The following is a 21965-nucleotide window of genomic DNA, read 5'->3' as shown; positions in this document are numbered from 1 at the left end:
AAAAATAAAGTCTGCCCTGAGTTTTGTGCAGCTTGGCAAAGGTGTAAAGGAAGAGGGGGAGGTCCTCAAGAATATATACAGAACTTGGAAACAGCAGCTTGCTACAAAGGTGGGCTGGAAGAAAAAAGGAGGGTTTTCTCCGCCGCCCCGCTCCTCTCCCATGTCTCATTACTCTTGGGCTGCTGAAATGCTACTGAGCCTGTGGTTTGTTTTTTTTAGCAGCCTAACAACTACGCTTTCTTTTCCTCTGTTTCCTTCTCCCCGTCCTTCCTCTCCCCTGCACTGCAGCCAACCACGCCTACACCACAATGCGGCAAAAGGGCCGCCTCTGCAGTGGGTGAGCCTCCCGCCCCATACATTCCCTCCCCACTGTTCTGTTTCCCCTGTTCCCTCCCCTTGAGAGGCCACAAAGGGCAGGGCAGCCTTGCATGCAAAAGAGAGAAAAGGGTGTTGCTGGCGGTGGGGGTAGGACGGCTGCCTCCCCCCCCCGTGCTTTCCTGAGCAGCACTTCCCACTTTAGAAACTTCTGGAACCAGGCAGCCAATCTAGGGAAAGGAGGAAGGCAGGAGCCCCCTGGTTGATGCTCCTAGAGGAGGCAAGCCAAGAGTACCAGGCAAATGCATAAGATACTCGCTCTCTCTCTCTGGGCTCAGCAGTGCCCACAACCACCACGATGCCTCGTCTTCCTCCTCCTCCACATTTCATGATTCTTTCAAACCAAAAGCAAAAACAAAGCACACCACGCCAGTTTGGAGGAATGCCTGGCACACTAGCAATGGTGGATTTCAGAGGAGCCTCTTGGAAAACAATAGCCTGCCATTAAAACAAACAAACAAAACCAAAAAGGCTGCACGTTTCAATCCTTTTGAGGGCTTGTCTGCTATGGAATATATATCTCATTCCTTTGCAACGCCAGGGAGTGATTTCTTCTTTTCTCTCTTTTTAATTTTTTTTTAAAATAAAACCTGCCTCTTTCCTTAGGACAAGCCTGCATCTCAGTGGATTAAACCTGAAAAATAAAAGCCAAATCATTCCTGGATTATGCTGATGATGATTTTTTTTTTTTAATTAAAAGGGTTGTGTCTGTCTTCTCGGTATTTTTGTTTTTTGGATGGGGGTTTTGCCTCCCCGGCTTTGCCTTTCTTTTAGGATACATTGTAGTTTAAATGCGAACGGAGCGATAACAAAGGTAAAAATCCAGCAAGTATGTGAGCTGAAACAGACAGTATTTTAAGGAAGAGGTTTTTGTTTGTTCGTTTCAAGGGTGTGTGTGCGTGTGTGTCCATTTTTAAACGATTTTTATTCGTAGGGAAGTACTGTAGTGGGTCTGCATTGAATAATAATTTTAAAAAATATTAAGATTTCAAGTTTATCCAAGTGTTTTTTTTAATAGCAAAATGGTGTCAGGGAAAGGGGTTGCCGGGGGTGGGAAACAGCATGTTTGTTTTGAGTAAAAAAATGGGGCTGAATCTGATCACTTTCGCGGTGACTTAATAAATCCCGGGAAGATCTCGTCTTAGCTAAAAACAAAGGCATTGTTTGTGCAAAGACTCGGGTTTTGTTCAGAGATGTAAACTAGTAATGAAGTGGGGGAGGTTAGAATGATCAAGACTTCTTATTTCAGCAGAAAAAAAGGAGCCATATTTTTTATTTTATTTTTTGGTAAGGAACAAATTCCAGCCGGAAAGATTTCGATGTTAATGTTACAGCGAGGGTGTGTGCTTTGAAACCGAAACAAGAAGTTACAAAGGGGTGTATTCGGACATGGTGTGGCAGAAACGCAGCCGAAAAGCCGGGTTGAAAACGAGGTGGTGAAATTGTGTGGTAAAAGGGTTGTGGGGACGACGACCTGTTAACGCTGAGTAAAAGCACGGGGGCTATTTTCAATAATGAACAGAACAAAGTATAACGCTTCCCTTACAACCCATGCTGGATCGCAGTGGGTAATATGGGGCCTCCATTAAAACACGTATATAAGTATACATGGGGGGGAGTAGCTGTGCGAATTAAAATTTGGGTAGCATTGCTGCAATTTCAGACGGAGGCAGCGGCCCTTTTATTCGAAATAACTGGAAACGGAAGAAGCGTTTTCCCTTCGCATGTTTTGAGCTTTTTTGTTTGTTTTTACAAACAAACCCGCAGTGCAGCTTTCCCAGCTTTCCTTCCTTACACCGCCCCCCCCGCCTCCACCTTCTCTTCCTTCTTCGTCCTTTTGCGGGCGCCATTTTGTAGCCTCCCTGGGCGGCCATTTTGTGGGCAGAGAGAGGCCGAGAAAAGCCCGCCAAAGGCTTTCTGCGCGTATGCGGCTGCAGTACCCGCGAGAGGCCACCGAGTGGGAAATGGGGGCGCTGCCGCGCTCTTCCGCCACGCGCGCCTTTGGTGAGAACGCGCGAGATCTCTTGAACGGAGGCCTTCCCCACTCCATGGGTGGTTTCCAGCTGAGTTCTCTGGGCAGCGCCATTAAGACCAATGGGTCTACTGCAAGCAGAACCAGCATTGGATGGAACCCTTAGGCGCATTAATTTCTATGTATCTACTCTTGAATTTGGAGTAGCATTAGTTACAAAGTGTTACTAATTGCTCTGTTATTAATTCCCCTCCCCCCCAAAATAGTTTTACTGGCACACATTGAAATATTTACAAACGTTTATACCCAATGCTAAACATCTTTTTTATAATATACCAGAATAAAAGAAATATTTTAAAAATCTAATCTAAAACAGGAGCAAAGGAAAAAAAAACAGAAGAACAAGAAATGAAAAGACTTCAATTATCTCCCTGCCAGCTAAATATAGTAACTTTTCCCAATAATTCACTCAAATTAGCATCATGGAGGTAGCCAGAATTTATGGGTTGGGGGGGGCAGATCCAAGCTATCTGCAACACGATTGGTCAGTTAAGTATTTTTAAGTATTTATTTGATTGAGGGGGGAGCTGCCTCTTCCAGCCCACACCCATGACTGACATCCAACTGTTCAAATTTACTTTAAGCCATTACTTTTTCATTCTTCAAATCCAGATATTACACTTTCTCTTTCACGCAAAAAGTCCGTAATAAGTTTCCAATACTTAATAAATGTCAATAATGATTTTTCTCCAATTAAACACGTTAATTTGTGCATATAACAGCTTGCCACTGGGATCATATATTGAAATAATCTTCCATAATCCTTTTCCAATTATGTACCATTAACCCTAAAAGAAAAGTTATGGCTTCAATTTAATATTTAAAATCTGCTGCATCAACATACAGTGGAAGCCGAATGATTCAGAACCCGAATGCCGAAAACCCGGAAGTGAATGCTTCCATTTTTTAATGCGCCTCGGAAGTCAAACAGCTTCCAAGGCGCGTTTCTCCATTTTTATCAATGGAATTTGCCAACCGCCCATTGCGCCTCAGTTGTCAAACGTTTCAGAAGTCGAATGGTCTTCCAGAATGGATTACGTTCGACAACCGAGGTACCACTGTATTGGTATCCAATATTTTTTAGCCTTTATATCTATACACCAAGCATGATAAAATGTCCCTTCATGTTCTTGACACTTCCAGCAAACATTTGAAACATTCCAAATAGTTTCTCAGGAGTTAAGTACCAATGATACATCATTTTACAAAAGTTATCTTTAATATCATAACACAGTGTAAATGTTAACCCTTTGGTCCACATATACTCCCACTGTTCCATCTATATATTATAATAATATTTCCCCCATTTATTCATTCTTAAACTTGTTCTTCTGTTTCAAATTTCAACAAAAGTTTGTACATTTTTGCAATAACATGTTCATAATCTGCACACTTGAATTTCAAAGTCCGCCTTTCCTTGCTCTATACCAAAAGTATTTTTATCCAGTTTAAACCTACTGCTAATTGCATATAAGGAAACCACTGCAAACTATAACCTTTCACTATTAATTGTTCCCTTGTTTTAGTTTTATAGTCTCCTTCATGCAATTCTAATACAGTAATTCTTGGTATGTTGTCTATTTCTCTTTGCCTGTCATCTATTCTCTGTAGAAAGCTTCTAGTGATGAAATCTAGAAAGCTGTGTTTTGGCACAACCCAGGTTTATATTTATTCCAGATTCTTAATATGGCACGTCTAATAAAGTGATTTTTAAAGTCCACATTAACTTTAATTTTGTCATACCGCAAACGTCCATGCCATCCCAACCTTAGGTCATGTCCTTCTATTTCCAAGAGTCCTTATTTCTCAGTGTCACCCACTCCTTCATCCACACTAAAGAACAGGCTGCAAAATACAATTTTAAAGTGGGTGTGCCCAATCCTCACCTTTCCTTTGCATCTTGTAATATTTTAAATTTAACACATGGTTTTTTCCCTTGCCATAAAAACTTGGATAAGTCTTTTCGCCATTGTTTAAATGGTAAGTCATTAGCTATAATAGGCAGTGTTTGGAACCAAAACATCATTCTGGGCAATATATTCATCTTTATCACATAAATTCTCTTCAACAGTGGCAATTTTAATTTCTCCCATCTTAACAAATCTTTTAAAATTTTTGTCCATGTCTCCCATCTTAACAAATCTTTTTAAATTTCTGTCCATGTCTTAACATGTCTTGAAACAACATACAATTCATTTGGATAGTGACATCCAAATATTTTAATTTTTCCAATTTGAAATTCAGTTTTCTCCATCAAGGTCTTTTAATCTTCTGTTGTCATGTTCATTTTCTTATGATTAATCTTAAAACCTGCTAGCATGCCAAATTCATTTAGTTTATTCGTAAGAGTCTCCACTCCCTGTAATGGGTTTTCCAGAACCATAATCAGATAATGAGCAAAGGTCCATAATTTATAATTTTCTTACAAAATCTTTGTCCTAATAATTCTCTCATCTTGTCTAATGTCTCTAAGCAAAACTTCCATAACCAAAATGAAAAGTAAGAGGGAAAATGGACATCCTTGCCTTGTCCCTTTCTGTATCTCGGGGTTTTCTCACTTCTCCATTAACAATTCTATGAGCTGTCTGTGATGTATAAAGCAATTTTACCCATTTAATACAATTATCTCAGAGTTCATTTCTTGCAAAACTCTAAACAAAAATATCCAATTCATGTTGTCAAAAGCTTTTTCTGCATCCAAAGAAATCAACGCAGCTTTGCTTCTCATTATTACAGTTCAAATACTCCAAGATGTCTAACGCTTTCCTGACATTGTATCTTAATTGCCTTTGAATCCACTTAGATTGTAAATCTTTCTGAAAAAAATCATTGTAAATAATTTATAGTATTATTCAAGAATGGAATCGGACAATAATTTTTAGTAAGGTCAAATCTTGTCCCTCTTTAGCAATAAGCATAGTGCTGGCCTCTTTCCAGTTATCTGGTATCTTACCATTCTGTAAAATATTGTTCATTGTATAAGGGCTTTAAAAGTTAATCTTTTAAAAAATGATAGTAAACAGCTGATAAACCATCTGGCCCTGGTACATTTATTTTCTTATGGTCTGTGACCATAATAAAGATTTGTATTGTACAACTTAAGTAAAATTGATGAAATGGTTTATTCATTATTTGAGTTATCCATTATTACAGCATTTCCCTGCAACTTTAGCATGACTTTCCTTTGCCTCTCTTTTCGGTATTTCCCTGGTTTATTCAGGTTAGGTTTTAGGTTAGATTTAGGTTGGAAGACATTGAAGGGTATGGAGTTGAAGCCCAACAACATCTGGAGGGCCTTACTTGTCCTCCAGCTTTGCCCTCTTTCCCTTAGTTCTAAGGATATTATAAAGCAGTCGCAATGGTAAAAATAATGAACCTTGCCATTTTGTTTCCCATCTGTGCTGGGGCTTTTCTGTGTGAGGTGCTGGCTTCTGCTATGAGGCAAATTAAATGTGCTGTGTTTTGAGGAAAAGCGGCAAAAAACAAAAACAAAAAATGCAGGTTCGTTTTAAATAAATCCTAATAATTTGGACACCACTCTCTCTGTGTGTGTGTAGCAAAAATAAAACCTCAACAACCTCAACCTCAGTCCTTGCCGGACAGCCCATTATATATTATTATATTATAGATTGATATTCCACCTTTTTACAAAGTGACAGGGCAGTGAACAATCTGATACAGCTTTAAAAAAGCATTATAAAATATAATTATATCATCAAGATACAAGTGGTCACTGAGTTTTCAAACTGTGTGCGGTAGATATGCCTTTGGGTCGCATACTTCCTGCCTTGGAAACATACGCTTCACAAGGCTGTTCACCTGCCTTCAACAACCAGTTTCTCCACACACCTCAATATTTATTTGTTTAAATAGTTTATAGACCTGTCTTCATTGTGACAGAACCTGTGGCGTGTAACCAGGTCGCAAAACCCTCACTTCAAATGAACATTAATGTGTGTTTCTCTCACAGATTTTTCTGTGAGGTAAATATATATATATTGTTCCAGATTATTCTGTGAGGTAAAAACCAGAAAGGGAACTCAGGCTGAAGCAAGGTATTTTAAGTTGTGAGGGGGATGGAGTTTGTCCTAGTTTTCTCCCTGACATACTCTTTATTCAGGGAATTTATTTTCCCTCCTTTCCTGAGGGAACTTTCTTCCAGATGAGCCCCTGCCTCCGGTGCATACAAAGTTTGACTGAGGATTACTACGCTTCAGACCCCAGTCGAAAACTTTCGGTTTTCACTAATGAGGGTGTGGGAGAGGTACAAAGATCCAACAGAACAAAAAACACCATGGTGGCTATCACCAATTGAAGCTTTGTTACTCAAACCGCTTGGCAAAACGGGAAAGTGGCCTACATGTAGAGATCTACTGAGGGATCAAGAAGGGAAATGGAAATTAAAAGAGTATGAGGAAATCAAAGACCATTTTCAGAGTTGGCTACATTATAGACAACTACATGAGATGTATAAGGAAGATAATAAGAAAGGGTTTAGTTATACAACTTCCAGATTTCAAAAGGAAGTTATAGAAGAAGAAGGGAAGCTGCAGAAGAAAGCATATAGTATTCTGCTAGAATGGGAAACAAAAGATGAGGAGGTCAAATCAGTCAGGATTAAATGGGCACAAGATATAGGACATAATATACAATTTGAGGATTGGTGAAAATTGTGGAAAGTAAATCTGAAATTTACAGATTGTTCTCTATTGAAAGAAAATTATATGAAAATGATGTACAGATGGTATATCATACCAGTACAAATAGCAAAAATGTACAAAACTGGGTCAAATATATGCTGGAAATGTAAAGAAAAAGAAGGTACTTTTTATCATATGTGGTGGGAATGTAGAGAAGTAAAAAAAAAAGGGAAATATATAACGAATTGAAAAAAATGTTTAAAATGACATTTGCAAACAAAAAACAAAAAAAGAAGCATTTTTGTTAGGGATTGTAGGACAAGACCTGCTTAAAAAAATAAAAATTTATATATGCTACAACAGCAGCAAGAGTCTTGTTAGCACAAGGATGGAAGAACGAGGAAATCCCAACGAAAGAACAGTGGCAAGACAAATTGACGAGCTATGCGGAATTGGCCAAGTTGACATATAAACTGCGTGACAAGGACAATTGTGACTTCAAGGAAGAATGGTAACTTTTTGCAAACTACTTAAAAAGACAACAAAATGACTTGGACTCCTTGGCAGGTTTTGAATAAACATTCACAAATTTATTAGTTGAATAAATGATAGACAAGGCAAGAATATGTACAATTTTATAATATGCAGAGAACAATATGTGCAAAGAAACCAGAGAGAGGAGCTGAGGGAAGTCTTGGGGGGGGGGGAGGGAAAAAAATAATGTAATTGAATACTTGGATTGATAAATTGTTATGTTGAAATTGTTTAATAATTTTTTTTTAAAAAAAAAAATAAAACTTTGGGTTTTATCCAGCTAAGTTATATTTCAGAGTAAACACACTGAACTGGGTGGTCATGTCCATTAGGGCTACCACTGGGTGAGGCCCGGCAGTTCTTGTAGAGCTTAGCTCTTTAAAACCTGACAAAATTTGTGCATGTCTGGCCTTTGGCCACCTCAGTGAGGTAAAATGAACAGGACGCCACATAATATCCAGGGCTTATTTATTAAATACAGAGGTTTCAGTGGCAGTTTCTATTTTCTGAGTGATGCTGGCGTAATTACACTCTGCATTTTTAAAAAACTGCCACTTACTAAGTTCACCCCCACCCCATGGTCAGTTAAACATTTTTTATTTCAGGTATTTATTATGAGTTTTTAACTGATTTTATCTATATTGTATCTGTTGAGCTTGATATACACCAATCAAAGACAATTGTAATTAAGAGGATGTAAACTAAACATAAAACTATTTTCTCTCACCACTACTTCAAGATGAATGTTTTTGAAGGGGCCAAGCGGTGCTTTTTTCTGGAAAAAAGGTGCAGGAACTCACCACAAAGTTTGTTTGTTTGTTTACTGTGGGCCCAGTCACAGTGCTAAACCCCTGGGCAGTGGATAAATGTAAGATATAATTAATAAACTCAAGCAGACAATGATTTGGATTAGAAATGGCCACGACTTTGATTACATCTATAGGTGGATTTTTAGCACAGGCATTGGGTGTATATCCGTTCCAGCCCTCCCACCCCACAAAAAGACAAAATAATAATTGTTATTTAATTTTTAAAAGTTAAGGCGACTCAGTTCCCCTGAGCTCTTGCTCAAAAAAACACCCCCTGGGGCCAAGTCTGTCTGGAGTTCATTTAGATGCACAATTCTGCCTTCACCGAAGAAAAATGCTAAAGGTGGGCAAGCAGTAACATTTTTTAACATGATGAAAAAGTGGCAGCCACTGTCTGCTGAACCCCAGCTATGCTCAGCCTCTTAAGTCTGCAGTCCTACAGACACTAACCCCATTGAGCCTAGTGTAACTTACTCACAAGTAAACATACATAGGCACCTGCCACTCCTGATCTTACACAATGCTAAGGAGATGAATACTCTTGTTTCACACGTACCAAACATGTCAAGGCACATGCAGAAGACAGATTTGAAGAGACCCAGACTGCAACCTGGGCCCACCCTCTTGCCTTAAGACACCCAAAGGATGGTTGCCAGGAATGGTTTTTTAATCTACTTTCCCCAATTTAAATCTGGGGCATTTACGCAAACACCAAAAAAGGCGTGCCAGGAACAGCCCTATTTTAGGGATTTCCAATTGCTGGTGGCAAAGGACCCCTCTCCAATTGCGCTGGCAAAATACCTTGATCCTATTCCACACTAGGGTTACAATTGCATCTTCTTCCAAATATTGCATCAAGGGAACATTTCAAAAGAAATGCAGGTCGGTCCGTAACCTTTCGTGAAGTGATTAGTTGTATTAACATGTAACAGTGGTATGATATTGAGGAATAAATGGCTTGAATGTCAAAGCTGGGTGGTGAGCACAGACCTGCATATCTATTTTCAGAAACATTATTTAATAACTCCTTGTGTAACTTGCACCATCAAGGCCCACCAGCTTTTTCACAGCAACAACTGTGTGCACTGAAAACTTAGGGCGACACTGAGAAATAATTGCACATGTTTCTCTTCATTCAAGGCCTGATTATTGTCCCACCTTTCTGTCATCCGTGTATTTATTTTTGTCTCTCTTAGTCTGCATCTGTAATAATGGGATAGGATGACAGAAAAAATGACCTACTTTACTAATTAGATATAAAGAACTCTTGAGATAATGCGCACGGTAAGCTTTCAGCCTTTAGAAATGGTGCCTCAGCGAATGTGTTTTTTTATGCCACGAAAAAGCAATAAGGAGACATTACTTGATCAGTCTGGGATATTAGAGCCATGGTTCTTCTGTCTTCATGTTATTGTGATCTCATGTTTTTAATATTTTGGAAATCCATTTATCTGTTCGGTATACATCTCTTAAGATATCTCACATCATATCCGGAGATCAAGTAGGAGGTTTTCATGTATGTTTGGATACAAATGGATGACAAAACCTTTCAAAACTGCCGATTTTAACCAATGATTTCAAAACTGCCCTGATTTATTTTTATTTTTTTGTTTCTTAGTATTACTGAGCAACGCTGGATACAAGGTTGCTGGTTTCTTGTATTTGTATCCATTTAAATTGAGAATTGAAATCACTGGCAATGTAACAACAGTCCTTGAATGGCCTCCGAGAGCGTTCCCTTTCCCCCTCATTCATTTGCTCCAGTCTGGGATCCTCTCTTTCTCTCCCCCAGTATCCAATTTCCTTCCCCAGTGGGCACTTTTGCTGGTATATCTGCCCCTCAAGTGACATGGGCAGGGCACAGTGAGACCGTGGCCAGAAGCAGAAGATGAGGCCAGCACATCTGTTTCAAACTGCATTTCCCACCAGGTCAGCATGGTCATTTTGGACTAAAACCCCCGACAGCCCCAGACAGCATGACTGGACAGATGCGAGTAGTCCAAAATACATTGAGGGCTCCAGGTTGGGAAAGGCTACAGCATACAGTTTGGATCCCTGTAGCGTTCTCACCTTGTGTGTATTTTTAATTGATTTAACCAGAAAATCACATAATGGCATTATAGGATCCATTTACAGTGGTACCTCTGGTTATGTACTTAATTCGTTCCAGAGGTCCGTTCTTAACCTGAAACTGTTCTTAACCTGAAGCACCACTTTAGCTAATGGGGCCTCCTACTGCTGCCGTGCCACCACCGCACAATTTCTGTTCTCAGCCTGAAGCAAAGTTCTTAGCCCGAGGTACTGTTTCTGGGTCTGTAACCTGAAGCGTCTGTAACCCGAGGTACCACTGTATATATTTGCTTGTAACATCAAAACAGAAGAAAACCATTGCATTTGAAGTCAGTTTTAATCAAGTTTGCGTATATGTGTGGTAATTTTGACGCCAGCTACGGCTTCCTGATATTGTTTCCAGAGGGGAATAACTCAAGTCAACATCAGCGCAGTCCAGCAGACAGACAGGAAAGATATCAAAAGCATACAAAAATCATAATAGTCATAACAATCCCACACCCTGTACATTGTTTCTGTGCATTTAAACAACTGATTGATACAAATATATATATATATATATGATTAAGACTGCAAAACAATTTTTGATACCGTGACTGTTTCAGGCTAAAATGAAGGCGGAAAGACCCTTTCCCCCATACCTAATAAATAGCCTTTGCCAGAACCTGCTATTAAGGTAGTGTTGCCTTGTGCTGCCCCCTGGCGGATAAGATGTGTGCTCATGGGCTGGGCAAGGTGCCCTCAGTATGCACAAGTGAGCGTGCATATAGACACATACAACCTTAATTTTTTATCAGGCAAAATGAAACATTTGCCCAGGTTGATACTGGTGCAAGCATTTGAGTCACAATTAGGTGTTTCTCAGAGATTGGTGCTCCAAGCAAAACCAAAAGTATCGCACAATAAGGTGTGATAGTCTTAATTTATACATTAACAACACAGCAAATCTACAGATGGCAAGGCCCAGTTTATAGTCCTTTGCTTGTGGTATGTTCTGTATTTGCTCAAAAGCAGGCTTGCCTTCATGACCACATCACATGTTTTGAGCCTTGCCACTGAGATCTGGTCCTGGAGCTTAGCCTTTCACCCCCAGATTAATCCTGATGCATTTGTGAGGTCATGACACACCTCAATTTGTTCTAGGCCTCACCTCCTTCCTTATCACCTCTTCAAGCAAGGCGGATGACAGCTGGGAATGTGGACTTACATTGTTTAAAAACCCTGTAATAAAGCTTCCCAACAACTTACTGTTCAGTTCCCCCCAGAGATCTCCCAGAAAGAGGTGACCCTAAGACTTATATCCCCCATGCTCAATGACAAGAAGCTATACTCTCAGCCCTGCCATGGGATTTCAGATAGGGCTCTGAAGAACAGGGAGGGAAACATAAAGTCAGGGAAAGAAAGGTGTTTGTAAGGTTATGCTGCTTTTATACCAAGAGTCTTGCTCCCAATAGCCTTGAGTCTTTGCTGGACTGACGAAGCAAAAGGTAGGGAACAAATCCCAAGTGAAGAAGTTTGGAATCCATCAACCACCTTGCAGCTGAGTTGCACACACATCCATACCGTGTTCTGCTGGCTGAAAAGAGTTCTGCACATTATATATCTAGCAATTGGCCCTCTTTGGAAAAAGATGCTCATATATTACACCAGTGGAAAGCAGGGGGGGAATCTCACCCATGGATGATTGACAGTTGGCCACCTTTCACATATGTCCTCTAGTGGTTAAAAAACCAACCCTTCTCCTGGCTCAGTCTCTCTCCCAGGAGAGGCATTGCACTGCTACAGGCTGTTACAGCCAAGGCCACTGGAAGGAAGAACAATGCGGTAGGGGGAGATTCCTATAACTCCACCCTAGACTTTTAGCCGGCCTTGTTGCCAACCATTGCATTACACACAACTCCAGGACTAATCCCCAACACTGAAAGGTTCCCCCCACCCCAAGGCTCAGTTGAAAGTTAACAGGAGAGGCACAAACGGGGACATCCAAATGCTGAAGCACACCACTGCCCGGCTCCTGTGCTCTGTGCTGCAGCGTCTGGAAATATGCTTGTGATTCATTTGCTCAGCAAGAGGATTCTTCAGTGTGTCTGATGTGGCAGGACTTGCAGAGGAGGTGGTTTCCCAGAGGGTAGCAGCCCTCTTCTGTGGGTTCTGGGGACAGCAAGACCCAACATCTCTGCAGAATGAAAGGAACAAATAGAGTGTTTGTCTGTGATTAGCGTCCCATTATGGGAAGGGTTGTAGCTCTGTGGCAGAGCACCTGCTTTGCATGCAGAAGGTCCCAGGTTCAATCCCCGCTGGCAGCATCCCCAGGTTGGGCTGGGAGAGACCCCTGCCTAAAGCCCTGGAGAGACATTGCTGCCAGTCAGCATAGACAATACAGTACTGAGCTGGGTAGATCAATGGTCTGACTAAATATAAGGCAGCTCTCTGTGTTCCTGTGTCACAACAATTTAAAGCTATCTGTGTGGACCTTCTTTATACAGATCCCGAACACTCACACCTTATTACCAGTGTTAGAAACTGAGACATGAAAGCCAGGAGCTAAATGGCACCTTAAACCTAGGTTTTGGGCACAACAATGGAATGTCTAGGTGCACTTTTTTATAACAATACAAAGCTGAAAATGAATGAACTGCAGCTAAAATATTATGTTCATTTTTCAGGTGCTCTAGTCCTTCCCCTGCCTACCCCCCTAATATTAATATTAATAGGGTTTCTTCTCCAGTCTTCATCAGAAACTAGCTGGAGGTTGGGAGGCAGAAAAAGGTCCTCCTTTCCTTCTATTCTGCAGTTTCAGTCTGAAATCTTAGGTACAGTACTGCACCCAGAGCTCAGAAACTGCTTGCCCTAATGAAATTCCCTGTCGCAAAATGTGTATAGAACAATGGAAGTTTCGAACACTGCTTATTACCTATTTACAAACAATGCAAAGAGGTTCATACTAGTCCTTCAAACACAGCTCTAGTGCATTTGTTCATATGCCCCCTCTTTTGTTATAAAGGAACTATCCATAATATTTTGTCCTGTCCACATTCATTTGGCGAGCTGCAACTTGGGAGTCCTGGAGATGTCGGGACCTTTCACATTCAAAATAGACGCTCCACCACTGAGCTGAGCTGCAGTCCTTCCCCTGATTCTCCATCTCTCTCTGTTATTCCTTGTTTACTTTTGATGTATGATTGAAAACCTTTGAATTGTAATTAACATTTTAAAGAATGGCACTCGCCTTCAAACATGGCTCGTGGTGATGATCTTGGCTAGTCTCCCTAACACACACTTCACTGCATGACCTCAGCCATTGGACACCAAACCCTCTCCCAGGCTTACTTCACAGCGGTAGCAGTCCTCATGGAAGTTTTGCCCCATGCACTCTATCTTGTATGAGTCCCTTCCGTCACTGGGGATAATGGGCCTCTCACAGGCACTGCACACAGAAGCATACTTCCTGAAGGGGGAAAAGACAGGTTGTGACTGTGATTCCCTCTGCATGTCCATGGCACAAACTTTATCTTATCCCAAATACTTCTTAAACTCTGCATGCTTTGTGTGCGTCATTCAGAGCACCCCAGACGTCAACTTTGTTGGTATGAGGAACAGATTAAATCCACCTTTCAAGAAGTGCTTAGTTCTTATCGCCATACCTGTAGAAGTCATCCAGGCAATGCACAGCATCATCGTCGCCAACAGCAAAGACCTCGTCGCCAATGGCCCGGTGGCATACGACACAGGTGAAGCACTCCGGGTGGAATCCATGGCCCATGGCCCGCACAATTTGGTTCACTATTAAGGCCTGGCACTTTCTACACTTCTCCAGGGTGTTCTGGGAGGGCAGGATGTATCCGGAATGAAGCAGAGAGATGTTAGATCTGCAGATTTTCAGTGTCCTGATTGAAAGGGGTCAATAGCATGCATTCTGATGCTTTCCTCAAAACACTCAGTGTGTAAGACACCACGGGTTATATCCAACCAAGACCTACTCAGAGTAGACACACTGCACTGCAGGGGGTTGAACTAGATCAGGCATAGGCAAACTCAGCCCTCCAGATGTTTTGAGACTACAACTCCCATCATCCCTGACCACTGGTCCTGTTAATTAGGGGTGATGGGAGTTGTATTCCCAAAATATCTGGAGGGCTGAGTTCGCCTATGCCTGGACTAGATAACACTTGGAGTACCTTTCAACTCGACAATTCTATGAAATTAAGGAATCTAAGTAAGTCATGGATGGATTTACTCAATAGATTTACTTTGAGGAGGATTTACTACCCTCCCCGTAAAAACCAGAAGCCCGGTAAGCCATAAGTCTGGAATCTAGAAATAAACACTAATGGCACCAGGCCTCCTTCCCTGGGGAGACTATTCCACAATCAGGGAGCCACCACTGAAAAGGCCTATTCTCATGTTGCCCCCCCTCCACACCTCTTTTGGAGAGGGCACACAAATGAGGTCCTTGGGTGTCCTGTGGACCTTGAGCCACAAAGCAAGGGAGAGGAGAAGAGGCAGAGATATTTACCTGGTAGCAGGTGACACACAGGGGCCGTCCCTCTTTCTGGTAGTAGCGCTGCCCCACCAGGGCACTGTGACATGTTCGGCACGTGAAACAGTCAGCGTGGTACTGTTTGTTCATCGCCTCAAGCGTGGGAGTCCCAGGAGAGATGTTTTTGTGACAAAAAGCACAGATATCTGGAAGAAAGAATCACATGGGCTTCCATCCGACAAAGTTTTACTCATAGCAGACCCACTGAAATTAATGGGCTAAGCAAGTAATAGACATTAACTTCAATGGGTCTACTCTGAATAGGACCAGCACTGGATACAATCCTATATGTTTTGAGTCAGTGGGTCCCTTTCTCCCAAGGTCATTCCATGGAACCTTTGTAAAGAGTACCACCTTGGGAATACAGGTGACTCTCAGCTTACATGGGTGTTACGTTCTGGGGGTCACATGTAAAACCAAAACTGCACTTAGTCAAAACACATTGGTTTCAACTGCAGGTAGGATTGCCAGAGTCATTTTTCCTGGACTCCTGCTCCATTTCCACCCCCTTTTTAATTTTTTTGCTAAGTACGTAAAGCTACACACACACTAATTAAATGTGCATAAGTTGTGAGTTACCTGTAATAATTCTATGGAGCCCCCCAAAGCACCGATTTCTACACATACATATTCCTTCTTGGTGTGCAGTTTATTCTCACCTTTTGCAACAGTATTCTCCACCTTCCTCTCTGTCTGATGCTCACCAGCCCAACCAAGGGTTGAAGTCATAATTTTAGGTTGCCTCAGTTCTGCTGCAAAGGTTGAAGTAGTCTAGAAAACAGGAAGAAGTAGACTAAGGCAGGCTGAGCACCTTCACAATATATTTCTGGGTGACAGAGGTTAGCTTCAAAGGTATGAGCAAATGAACCACAACTGATGCTTTTAAGGGCTCTTGTGCCTTTAGTGAAAAGTTTACTTTTTGCAAGTTCAGACCACTTTATTGCTTCCTATTGATCATGGTGGAGGATTAATAGCCTCTTTTAATGACCTCAGTGTCAGTTTCTGTCCCTGTGGGCAAGCAGGGGGAGCTTTACTAGCTACCAGTGGCGTAGCGTGGGTTGTCAGCATCCGGGGCAAGGCAAGTAATTTGCGCCCCCTAACCCGTGGATTTGCGCACCCTAACCCTAACCCCCAGATGTTGCGCCCGGTGCGGCCCGCACCCCCCTGCACCCCCCACGCTACGCCACTGCTAGCTACCCCTCTCTTTCTTTTTAAAATATTAAAGAACTTTTGCTAAATAGGACTTATTTATGAACAAGCATTGCAGAAGGATCTTTGCCACAAGTAGAGATATTGCTGGATAACATAGACTTATATTAAATATTTGTGTAGATGTTCTAATTCAGCCTCCAGCTAATTGTAGGAAAACAATGCCTCAGCAAGGTTTAAGGGCTCAAATAAGGAATCAACTATCGCCTGGGTCCTCGATAATAACAAAGAGAACAAACTGATATGAAGTCATGTGGAACGAGCCCAAGAGAAAAGAAACCACCCACTTATTGCATTAAAAGGTGACTGTCCAGATAGATCCTTCAGCAGAAATAAGGTTACCTGCAAGGATGTGGGGGAAACTGATGTTTGTGTCTGGAGATCAGGACCAAGTGTCTCCACTGAGAAAGGTTTAGAACATGGTGGTGGTGGAGGAAAGATGCTATCCAAGCTAGGGTCCACTGCATTACAGGACAGGATGGGAGGAGTTGGCAAGGCAGAACAACCTGAAACAGACACAGAACGACAGCAGTCTTAAGGACTCAAAACTTGGTTTAATCATCTTTGTATATTTTAAAAACAAGAGGTTCAGCAGCTCAAACTTGTTCGGAAGATATGCTAGGCGATACCAAGAAACCCCAATCCCTACTGCTTAACCCTAGATAGCGTGGGAGGCTAAGGGGTTACTCTTAAATATACTCTAAACAAGCTGAGGGAGCATTATTACTCTTCCAGATGCTGATGCCCAGAACTGAAAGCAGGAAGGGCCCACAGGTCAGCGGTCGAGCCCCTGTCTTGCATGCAGAAGGCCCCAAGCTGAATCCCCAATGGCATCACCCAGCAGGGCTGAAAAAGACTCCTTGCCTAGAATCCAAGACAGCTGCTGCCAGTCAGTGTAGACCATCCTGAGCTAGAGGGAACAAAGGTCTGCCTCCGTCAAATGCAGCTTCCTCTCTTCCTACTACACTCTATGAAGGTACAGTGAAGGCCTACTGCTAGCACTTTGCAAACACCTATTGGAACACAGAAAGTTGCCTTATTCCAAGTCAGACCATCGAGTCCATCTAGCTCAGTATGGCCAACACTGACTGGCAGCAATAGCTCTCTAGGGTTTAAGGTAAGGGATCTTTTCCCTGTCCTCCCTGGAGATGCTGCCGCCAGGGACTGAACCTCTGCCACAGAGCTACAGCCCTTAGTTGAATGCTTGTATTTTTAATTGATTCACACTTCTGGCCCTAGATATGGGCTCCTCAGCTGAGCCTTGGCTAAAGGGGAGCACTTCCAGGACAAGGGTCTTGGCCAGCTGTCCTCCTGTCCTCTCTGTGCTTCCCCTGCACCTGGGACAGACTACGGTGTCACTTCACTGTGATTTCAGTTCCTCTCACCTCCATTGGAAACGCCCACTGTCCCTCCATAGCAGCCTCTGCTCCCTTTAACAGCACCAGAAGATGTTTGGATCAGGGAGGGAGCAGCAGACTTCAATGCCTCCTTGGAGAGGCTGTTGCTGGGTGGAAGTTGAGTCCTCTGTGACTTTGCTTCACTTCTCACCATGTGGTCCCTCCTGGGTGGAGTGAGGGTGATGAAGATGGATGAGGCAATCCGTTTCTCCACCTTGTTGGACAGCATTTTCTCCTGGGACAAAAAACAGAGGGAGAGGCGTTTGGGGTTGTGGTCCTGCAAGGCCCCGTTCCCAGAATCTTTCCATCGCTCCAGGCAGTTTGGATATTTGGGGGGGCTCGAATGAGCAAGCGAGAGAATGACATGGTGGGAATGGGTGGGGAAATTTGGGTCTGGGAAACAGTGGCGTAGCATGGGTTGTCAGCACCCGGGGCAAGGCAAGTAATTTGCGCCCCCTAACCCGTGGATTTGCGCCCCCTAACCCTAACCCCCAGATGTTGCGCCCGGTGCGGCCGGCCCCCCCTGCACCCCCCACGCTACGCCACTGCTGGGAAAGCCTACTTCCACCCCATCTCTGCTGCAGGCTCTGTGAAGCCACCAGCCTCACATTTTACATCTGCAAAACATCAACAGCTGCATTATGGTGAAAGGAATCAACATTTTGGGCCAAAATTGCTCAACCAATGCTCCAATATAAGTTTGTTCCATGTCCTGTATGAACTGTGCATGTTACGGCAATTTTGCAATCACAGAATTGTAAAGCTGGAAGGGACCCAATAAAAGGAATCAAAGTTAATTTGCATACTTGTGTTCTGTTGCATGTGGCAAAGGAAGGCAAAGGGCAACATATCCCTTCTTGTTTCCTTTTCCATCCTCCCAGCTCCACCAGGCATTGCCCACGGAGCGGCCCATTTCATGAACACAGCTTAAAGAGGACAGGGGGCATTGCCTTTTTGTAACATGAAAGTTGAGAGTCTCAAGATGCTGGGTCCAACAACGGCAGATGCACAAACGAAACAAACCTACCATGCATGAAAAACGCTTCACAAAATTTAAAGCAGAAGAAAGTGGAAAGAAATCAACACCACCACAGAGCAGTCACTGCAAAACAAGAAGCCATTTCTCCCTTCGGCACTCCCGTGCACCAACCTTCCTTCCACCTTTGCTTCAAAAAAAATCTTCATTCCTGGGAGCAGGGAAGGAAAGGAAAAGCTGTTTCTCTGCAGCAGAACAAGACCTGACAGACCAGGGAGCAGCGTTTCAACAGGAGGCCTGACGTGGAGCCAGCCAAGGGATTGCCACAGCCCAGTCCTGAGGCAGCTGCTCTGAGCCACAGCTCTGCCTCATCACCATCCCACAAGGAATGGGGCGGAAGCGATAAGGAAGTGGGCAAAGGGCAGCCCTGCTTCAGGCAGGTGCTGGCTCCAAGGCTCGTCCCCAACGCCCAGGCTGTGTCTGCTGCACTGGAGCTGAATGCCATGGGTCTTTTTTTTTACTTCTGCTCCTCTATAACTTGCTAAAAGCATTCCTGTGCTTCCCCCTACTGGGGTGGCATGTGAAAGTTTGTGGTTATGCATAGTTCTGCTCTCCTGTGCAGAATTGGGGGGAGGCAGCTGCCAGTTTAATTAAATACTTTACCTGTCCCCACCCAAATAACAGGGAGCCTGACCTTCTAATTAAACAAGCAGGCCACGCCGTGCCTTGGGGTCTTCAGGCTTCTCTGGGCGACCATGGAAGATTAACCTGGACATCTCTTTTATCTCCCTGTCCCCTGCCACCCATAATTTCTGGCATTCCTCTGGCTTCTTTCCAAACTCCTGTGCCAGTGTGGTGTAGTGGTTAAGAGCGGTAGTCATGTAATCTGGGAAACCGGGTTCGTGTCTCCGCTCCTCCACATGCAGCTGCTGGGTGACCTTGGGCCAGTCACACTTCTGTGAAGTCTCTCAGCCCCACTCACCTCACAGAGTGTTTGTTGTGGGGGAGGAAGGGAAAGGAGAATGTTAGCCGCTTTGAGACTCCTGAAGGGGAGTGAAAGGCGGGATATCAAATCCAAACTCTTCTTCTTCTTCTCTTGAAAGGCTTGCAGCTCTGTCTGGCTCAAGGACCCACCATGGCTATCTCTTTAGACTAGATGCCTCCTTCATTTTCTGGGGGAGGCTACTCTGGAGCAGGGAAGGGCTATGAGGATGGAGGAGCTATTTGTCAATTTTGATTTATCACAATTCCTCATTTTTCCAATATTAAATTCAGTTTTCTACATTTCCACACCAGTCTGCAATATTTCTTAAGAAGTCTTCATGGGAATTCATAAGCATATTAGTGTGAATTTCTTCTGTAATAGATGTGTTTGTATGCCACACTGCCTAATAAATATATTTCCGCAAAACAATATTTATAATGCTACTCTGGATATTTGCTGGTTGGAAGCATATATTCTTAGCTGGAGAGCTGCATTGCAAATTCTGGAGAGGTGCAAATTATGAGGGATTGTTGTGTTTCGGTTTACAAATTGTTTCAGAAAGTGTGAATTAGGTAAGTTCACTTTTAAATGTGAACTGAATTGAATCTGCTGCCCCTGTCTAGCTATGATGGCCAAAAAAAGAGACCCCTTCCTCTCCAGCCACTAATTCTATTGTAACACTTTGGCTTGCAAAGGAACTAATGCTATATTGGCTGTGAAGAGCAGAATAAGCACAATAAATGTACAAATGTACAAAGCAACATCATTATTATTATTGCAAGAGGAAGCAGAAAATTAAGATTCTGAAGGTGCTAGAGAGGTGATGCTCTGCCTTGCACCCTTGTCTACAGCCAGCCTGTGGGGGGGGGGTGGCCCATTTTCAGGGTGAAGCCTCCAACACATTGGTGGAAAGCCAGCCACTTCCTCATCTGCCAATGGAAGAAGGCCTTTCTGCTTTGCCAGACCTCACAGCATGCACCCCATGTCTACTTGGGAGTAAGTCCCCTTTGTATTCTGTGGGGCTTCCTCCCAGGAAAGAGTCCCTTGGATTGCAGCCTTTCCCTCCAGGACAATATTGGAGACACAAACTTCTAAGCTGCACATGCATGCTATTTTCGTTTTCAAAGTGCATAGGTTTTTTACCTAAAGACAACCAACACCTTCACTTAAACAAGGGTACCTAAGTTATCACCTTACCAGGCTCACAGTCCTGGCAAGCAAAAGCTAGAGTGCTTCCCTTTACCAGGATCATCACGCAAGCAGAGGGTCCTGACAAGGCCACCCCCGCCCCCCCAAAAAGAGGAAACGAGGCACAAGAGTTTGCAATACTAACATTTTGTAGGGAGAACTGAAGTGGGGATAACCATGCTAGGAATCAAGACAGCTGTATGCTTTCTTTGGGTAGGGGTTTGTTTCGGTGGGGGCCACTCCCTGCACCGAGGCTGTATCTGTGGAGAAGGAAGAGACGCCCCCAGTGGCGGACCTCCTTTTGTGGGAGGGGTCCCTGAAGCTTGAACTGTTACGAGGGCCCCTTTGCAACCAGCAGCAAGGTTTGGGTAACCACTGTTATCTTCTTCCGCGACAGATCACCACACCTTTGCAACATCTGTGCAAACTTTGGGATCGTTGAAATACATACAGCACAAAAATTCAATCAAACTTGGCCTACTAGACCCAGATCTTATAAGCAATGTAGACTAAACGGGGGCCCTGAAGCTTCATTAGTTTTATCATAGTAGATCCACCCCCGGGCGCGCGCCCCCCACCTCCGCCCTGGCTCCCCAAAAGTCCTCCGGGACATTGAATGGGGCAGCTCCCGGCTGGATGGCGAGGCAGGCAGGGCTGTGCCCACGGGCGCCTCCTGCAGGGGGAGGCCCCAAAGAGCGGGAGACCCGCCGCGCCCTGCTCAGCGGTGCGGGAGCTCCCTCCAGCACCCTTCTCTTCTGGCGGGCCGGGGAGGCTGCGGAGGGCCACCGACAAGGGCGCCGGACGCCCTTGGACGCCACCCTACCTGGATCCGCGGCAACGCTGGTCCGGCCACTTGGTACCTGCCCGGCGGAGCGGAGAGGGGCAGGGAGGGAGGCGTGTGCCAGCGGAGGGAGAAAGGGAGGCGGGCCGGGCTGGTGGCCCCCGGCTGATCTCGCTCCCGGGCGACGGGAGGGAAGGGTCTGCTGCCCCCGCCTGCTGCGTCCTGCTCGCCGTCCTCGACGGGCGCCGTCTGCCCGCTTCCCGCCCCTCCTCGAACAAAAGGTGGCCCCGCCCGCGCGCTCCCCGCGCGCCCCGCCCCTCCCTCCGTCCCGCTACCTACCTGGGTCCGGGGGCTTCCCTCCTGCAAGCCCACCCCTTTCTCCGGCAAGCTCCCACATGCCGGCCCGGCCCGAGGTGGAGGAGCAGCCCG

The 21965-nt window shown here is 44.1% G+C and overlaps 1 protein-coding gene and 1 long non-coding RNA gene across 5 annotated transcripts; one reads left to right on the top strand and one right to left on the bottom strand.

Moving 5' to 3' along the window:
* The first annotated feature begins 49 nt into the window (after window positions 1-49).
* On the top strand, window positions 50-10935 carry LOC310712103. Its single transcript, XR_014528760.1, has 2 exons — window positions 50-1943; window positions 7411-10935. It is a non-coding gene; the product is annotated as an uncharacterized lncRNA (long non-coding RNA).
* Window positions 10779-21965, bottom strand: FBLIM1 (filamin binding LIM protein 1). Of its 4 annotated transcripts, none has more exons than XM_083514712.1 (8): window positions 21876-21965; window positions 17595-17841; window positions 16552-16715; window positions 15660-15771; window positions 14977-15146; window positions 14105-14283; window positions 13791-13908; window positions 10779-12636 (listed from the first exon to the last, which is right to left on the bottom strand). In XM_083514712.1, exons 2-8 carry the CDS (start codon window positions 17833-17835, stop codon window positions 12523-12525), a joined length of 1098 nt encoding a protein of 365 aa, XP_083370838.1. In that variant the 5' UTR covers window positions 17836-17841; window positions 21876-21965; the 3' UTR covers window positions 10779-12522. The 4 variants fall into 4 exon arrangements, with proteins under 4 accessions (XP_083370838.1, XP_083370836.1, XP_083370837.1 ...); XM_083514710.1 differs by lacking the exon at window positions 21876-21965 and adding an exon at window positions 21579-21820; XM_083514711.1 differs by lacking the exon at window positions 21876-21965 and adding an exon at window positions 18757-19068.

Source organism: Podarcis liolepis (assembly GCF_965112155.1).
Source record: "Podarcis liolepis genome assembly, chromosome: 7".
NCBI classification, from domain to species: domain Eukaryota; kingdom Metazoa; phylum Chordata; class Lepidosauria; order Squamata; family Lacertidae; genus Podarcis; species Podarcis liolepis.
This window is presented reverse-complemented; position numbering and strand designations above follow the sequence as displayed.

Excerpts from the sequence above, each read along its gene's own strand:
- FBLIM1 (XM_083514709.1), bottom strand. Across the intron at positions 15,772-16,551 it reads TTTCCCCCACATCCTTGCAG|ACTACTTCAACCTTTGCAGC; the intron begins GTAACCTTATTT and ends CCTGTTTTCTAG. Across the intron at positions 14,284-14,976 it reads TGTGTGTCACCTGCTACCAG|AACACCCTGGAGAAGTGTAG; the intron begins GTAAATATCTCT and ends CTGCCCTCCCAG.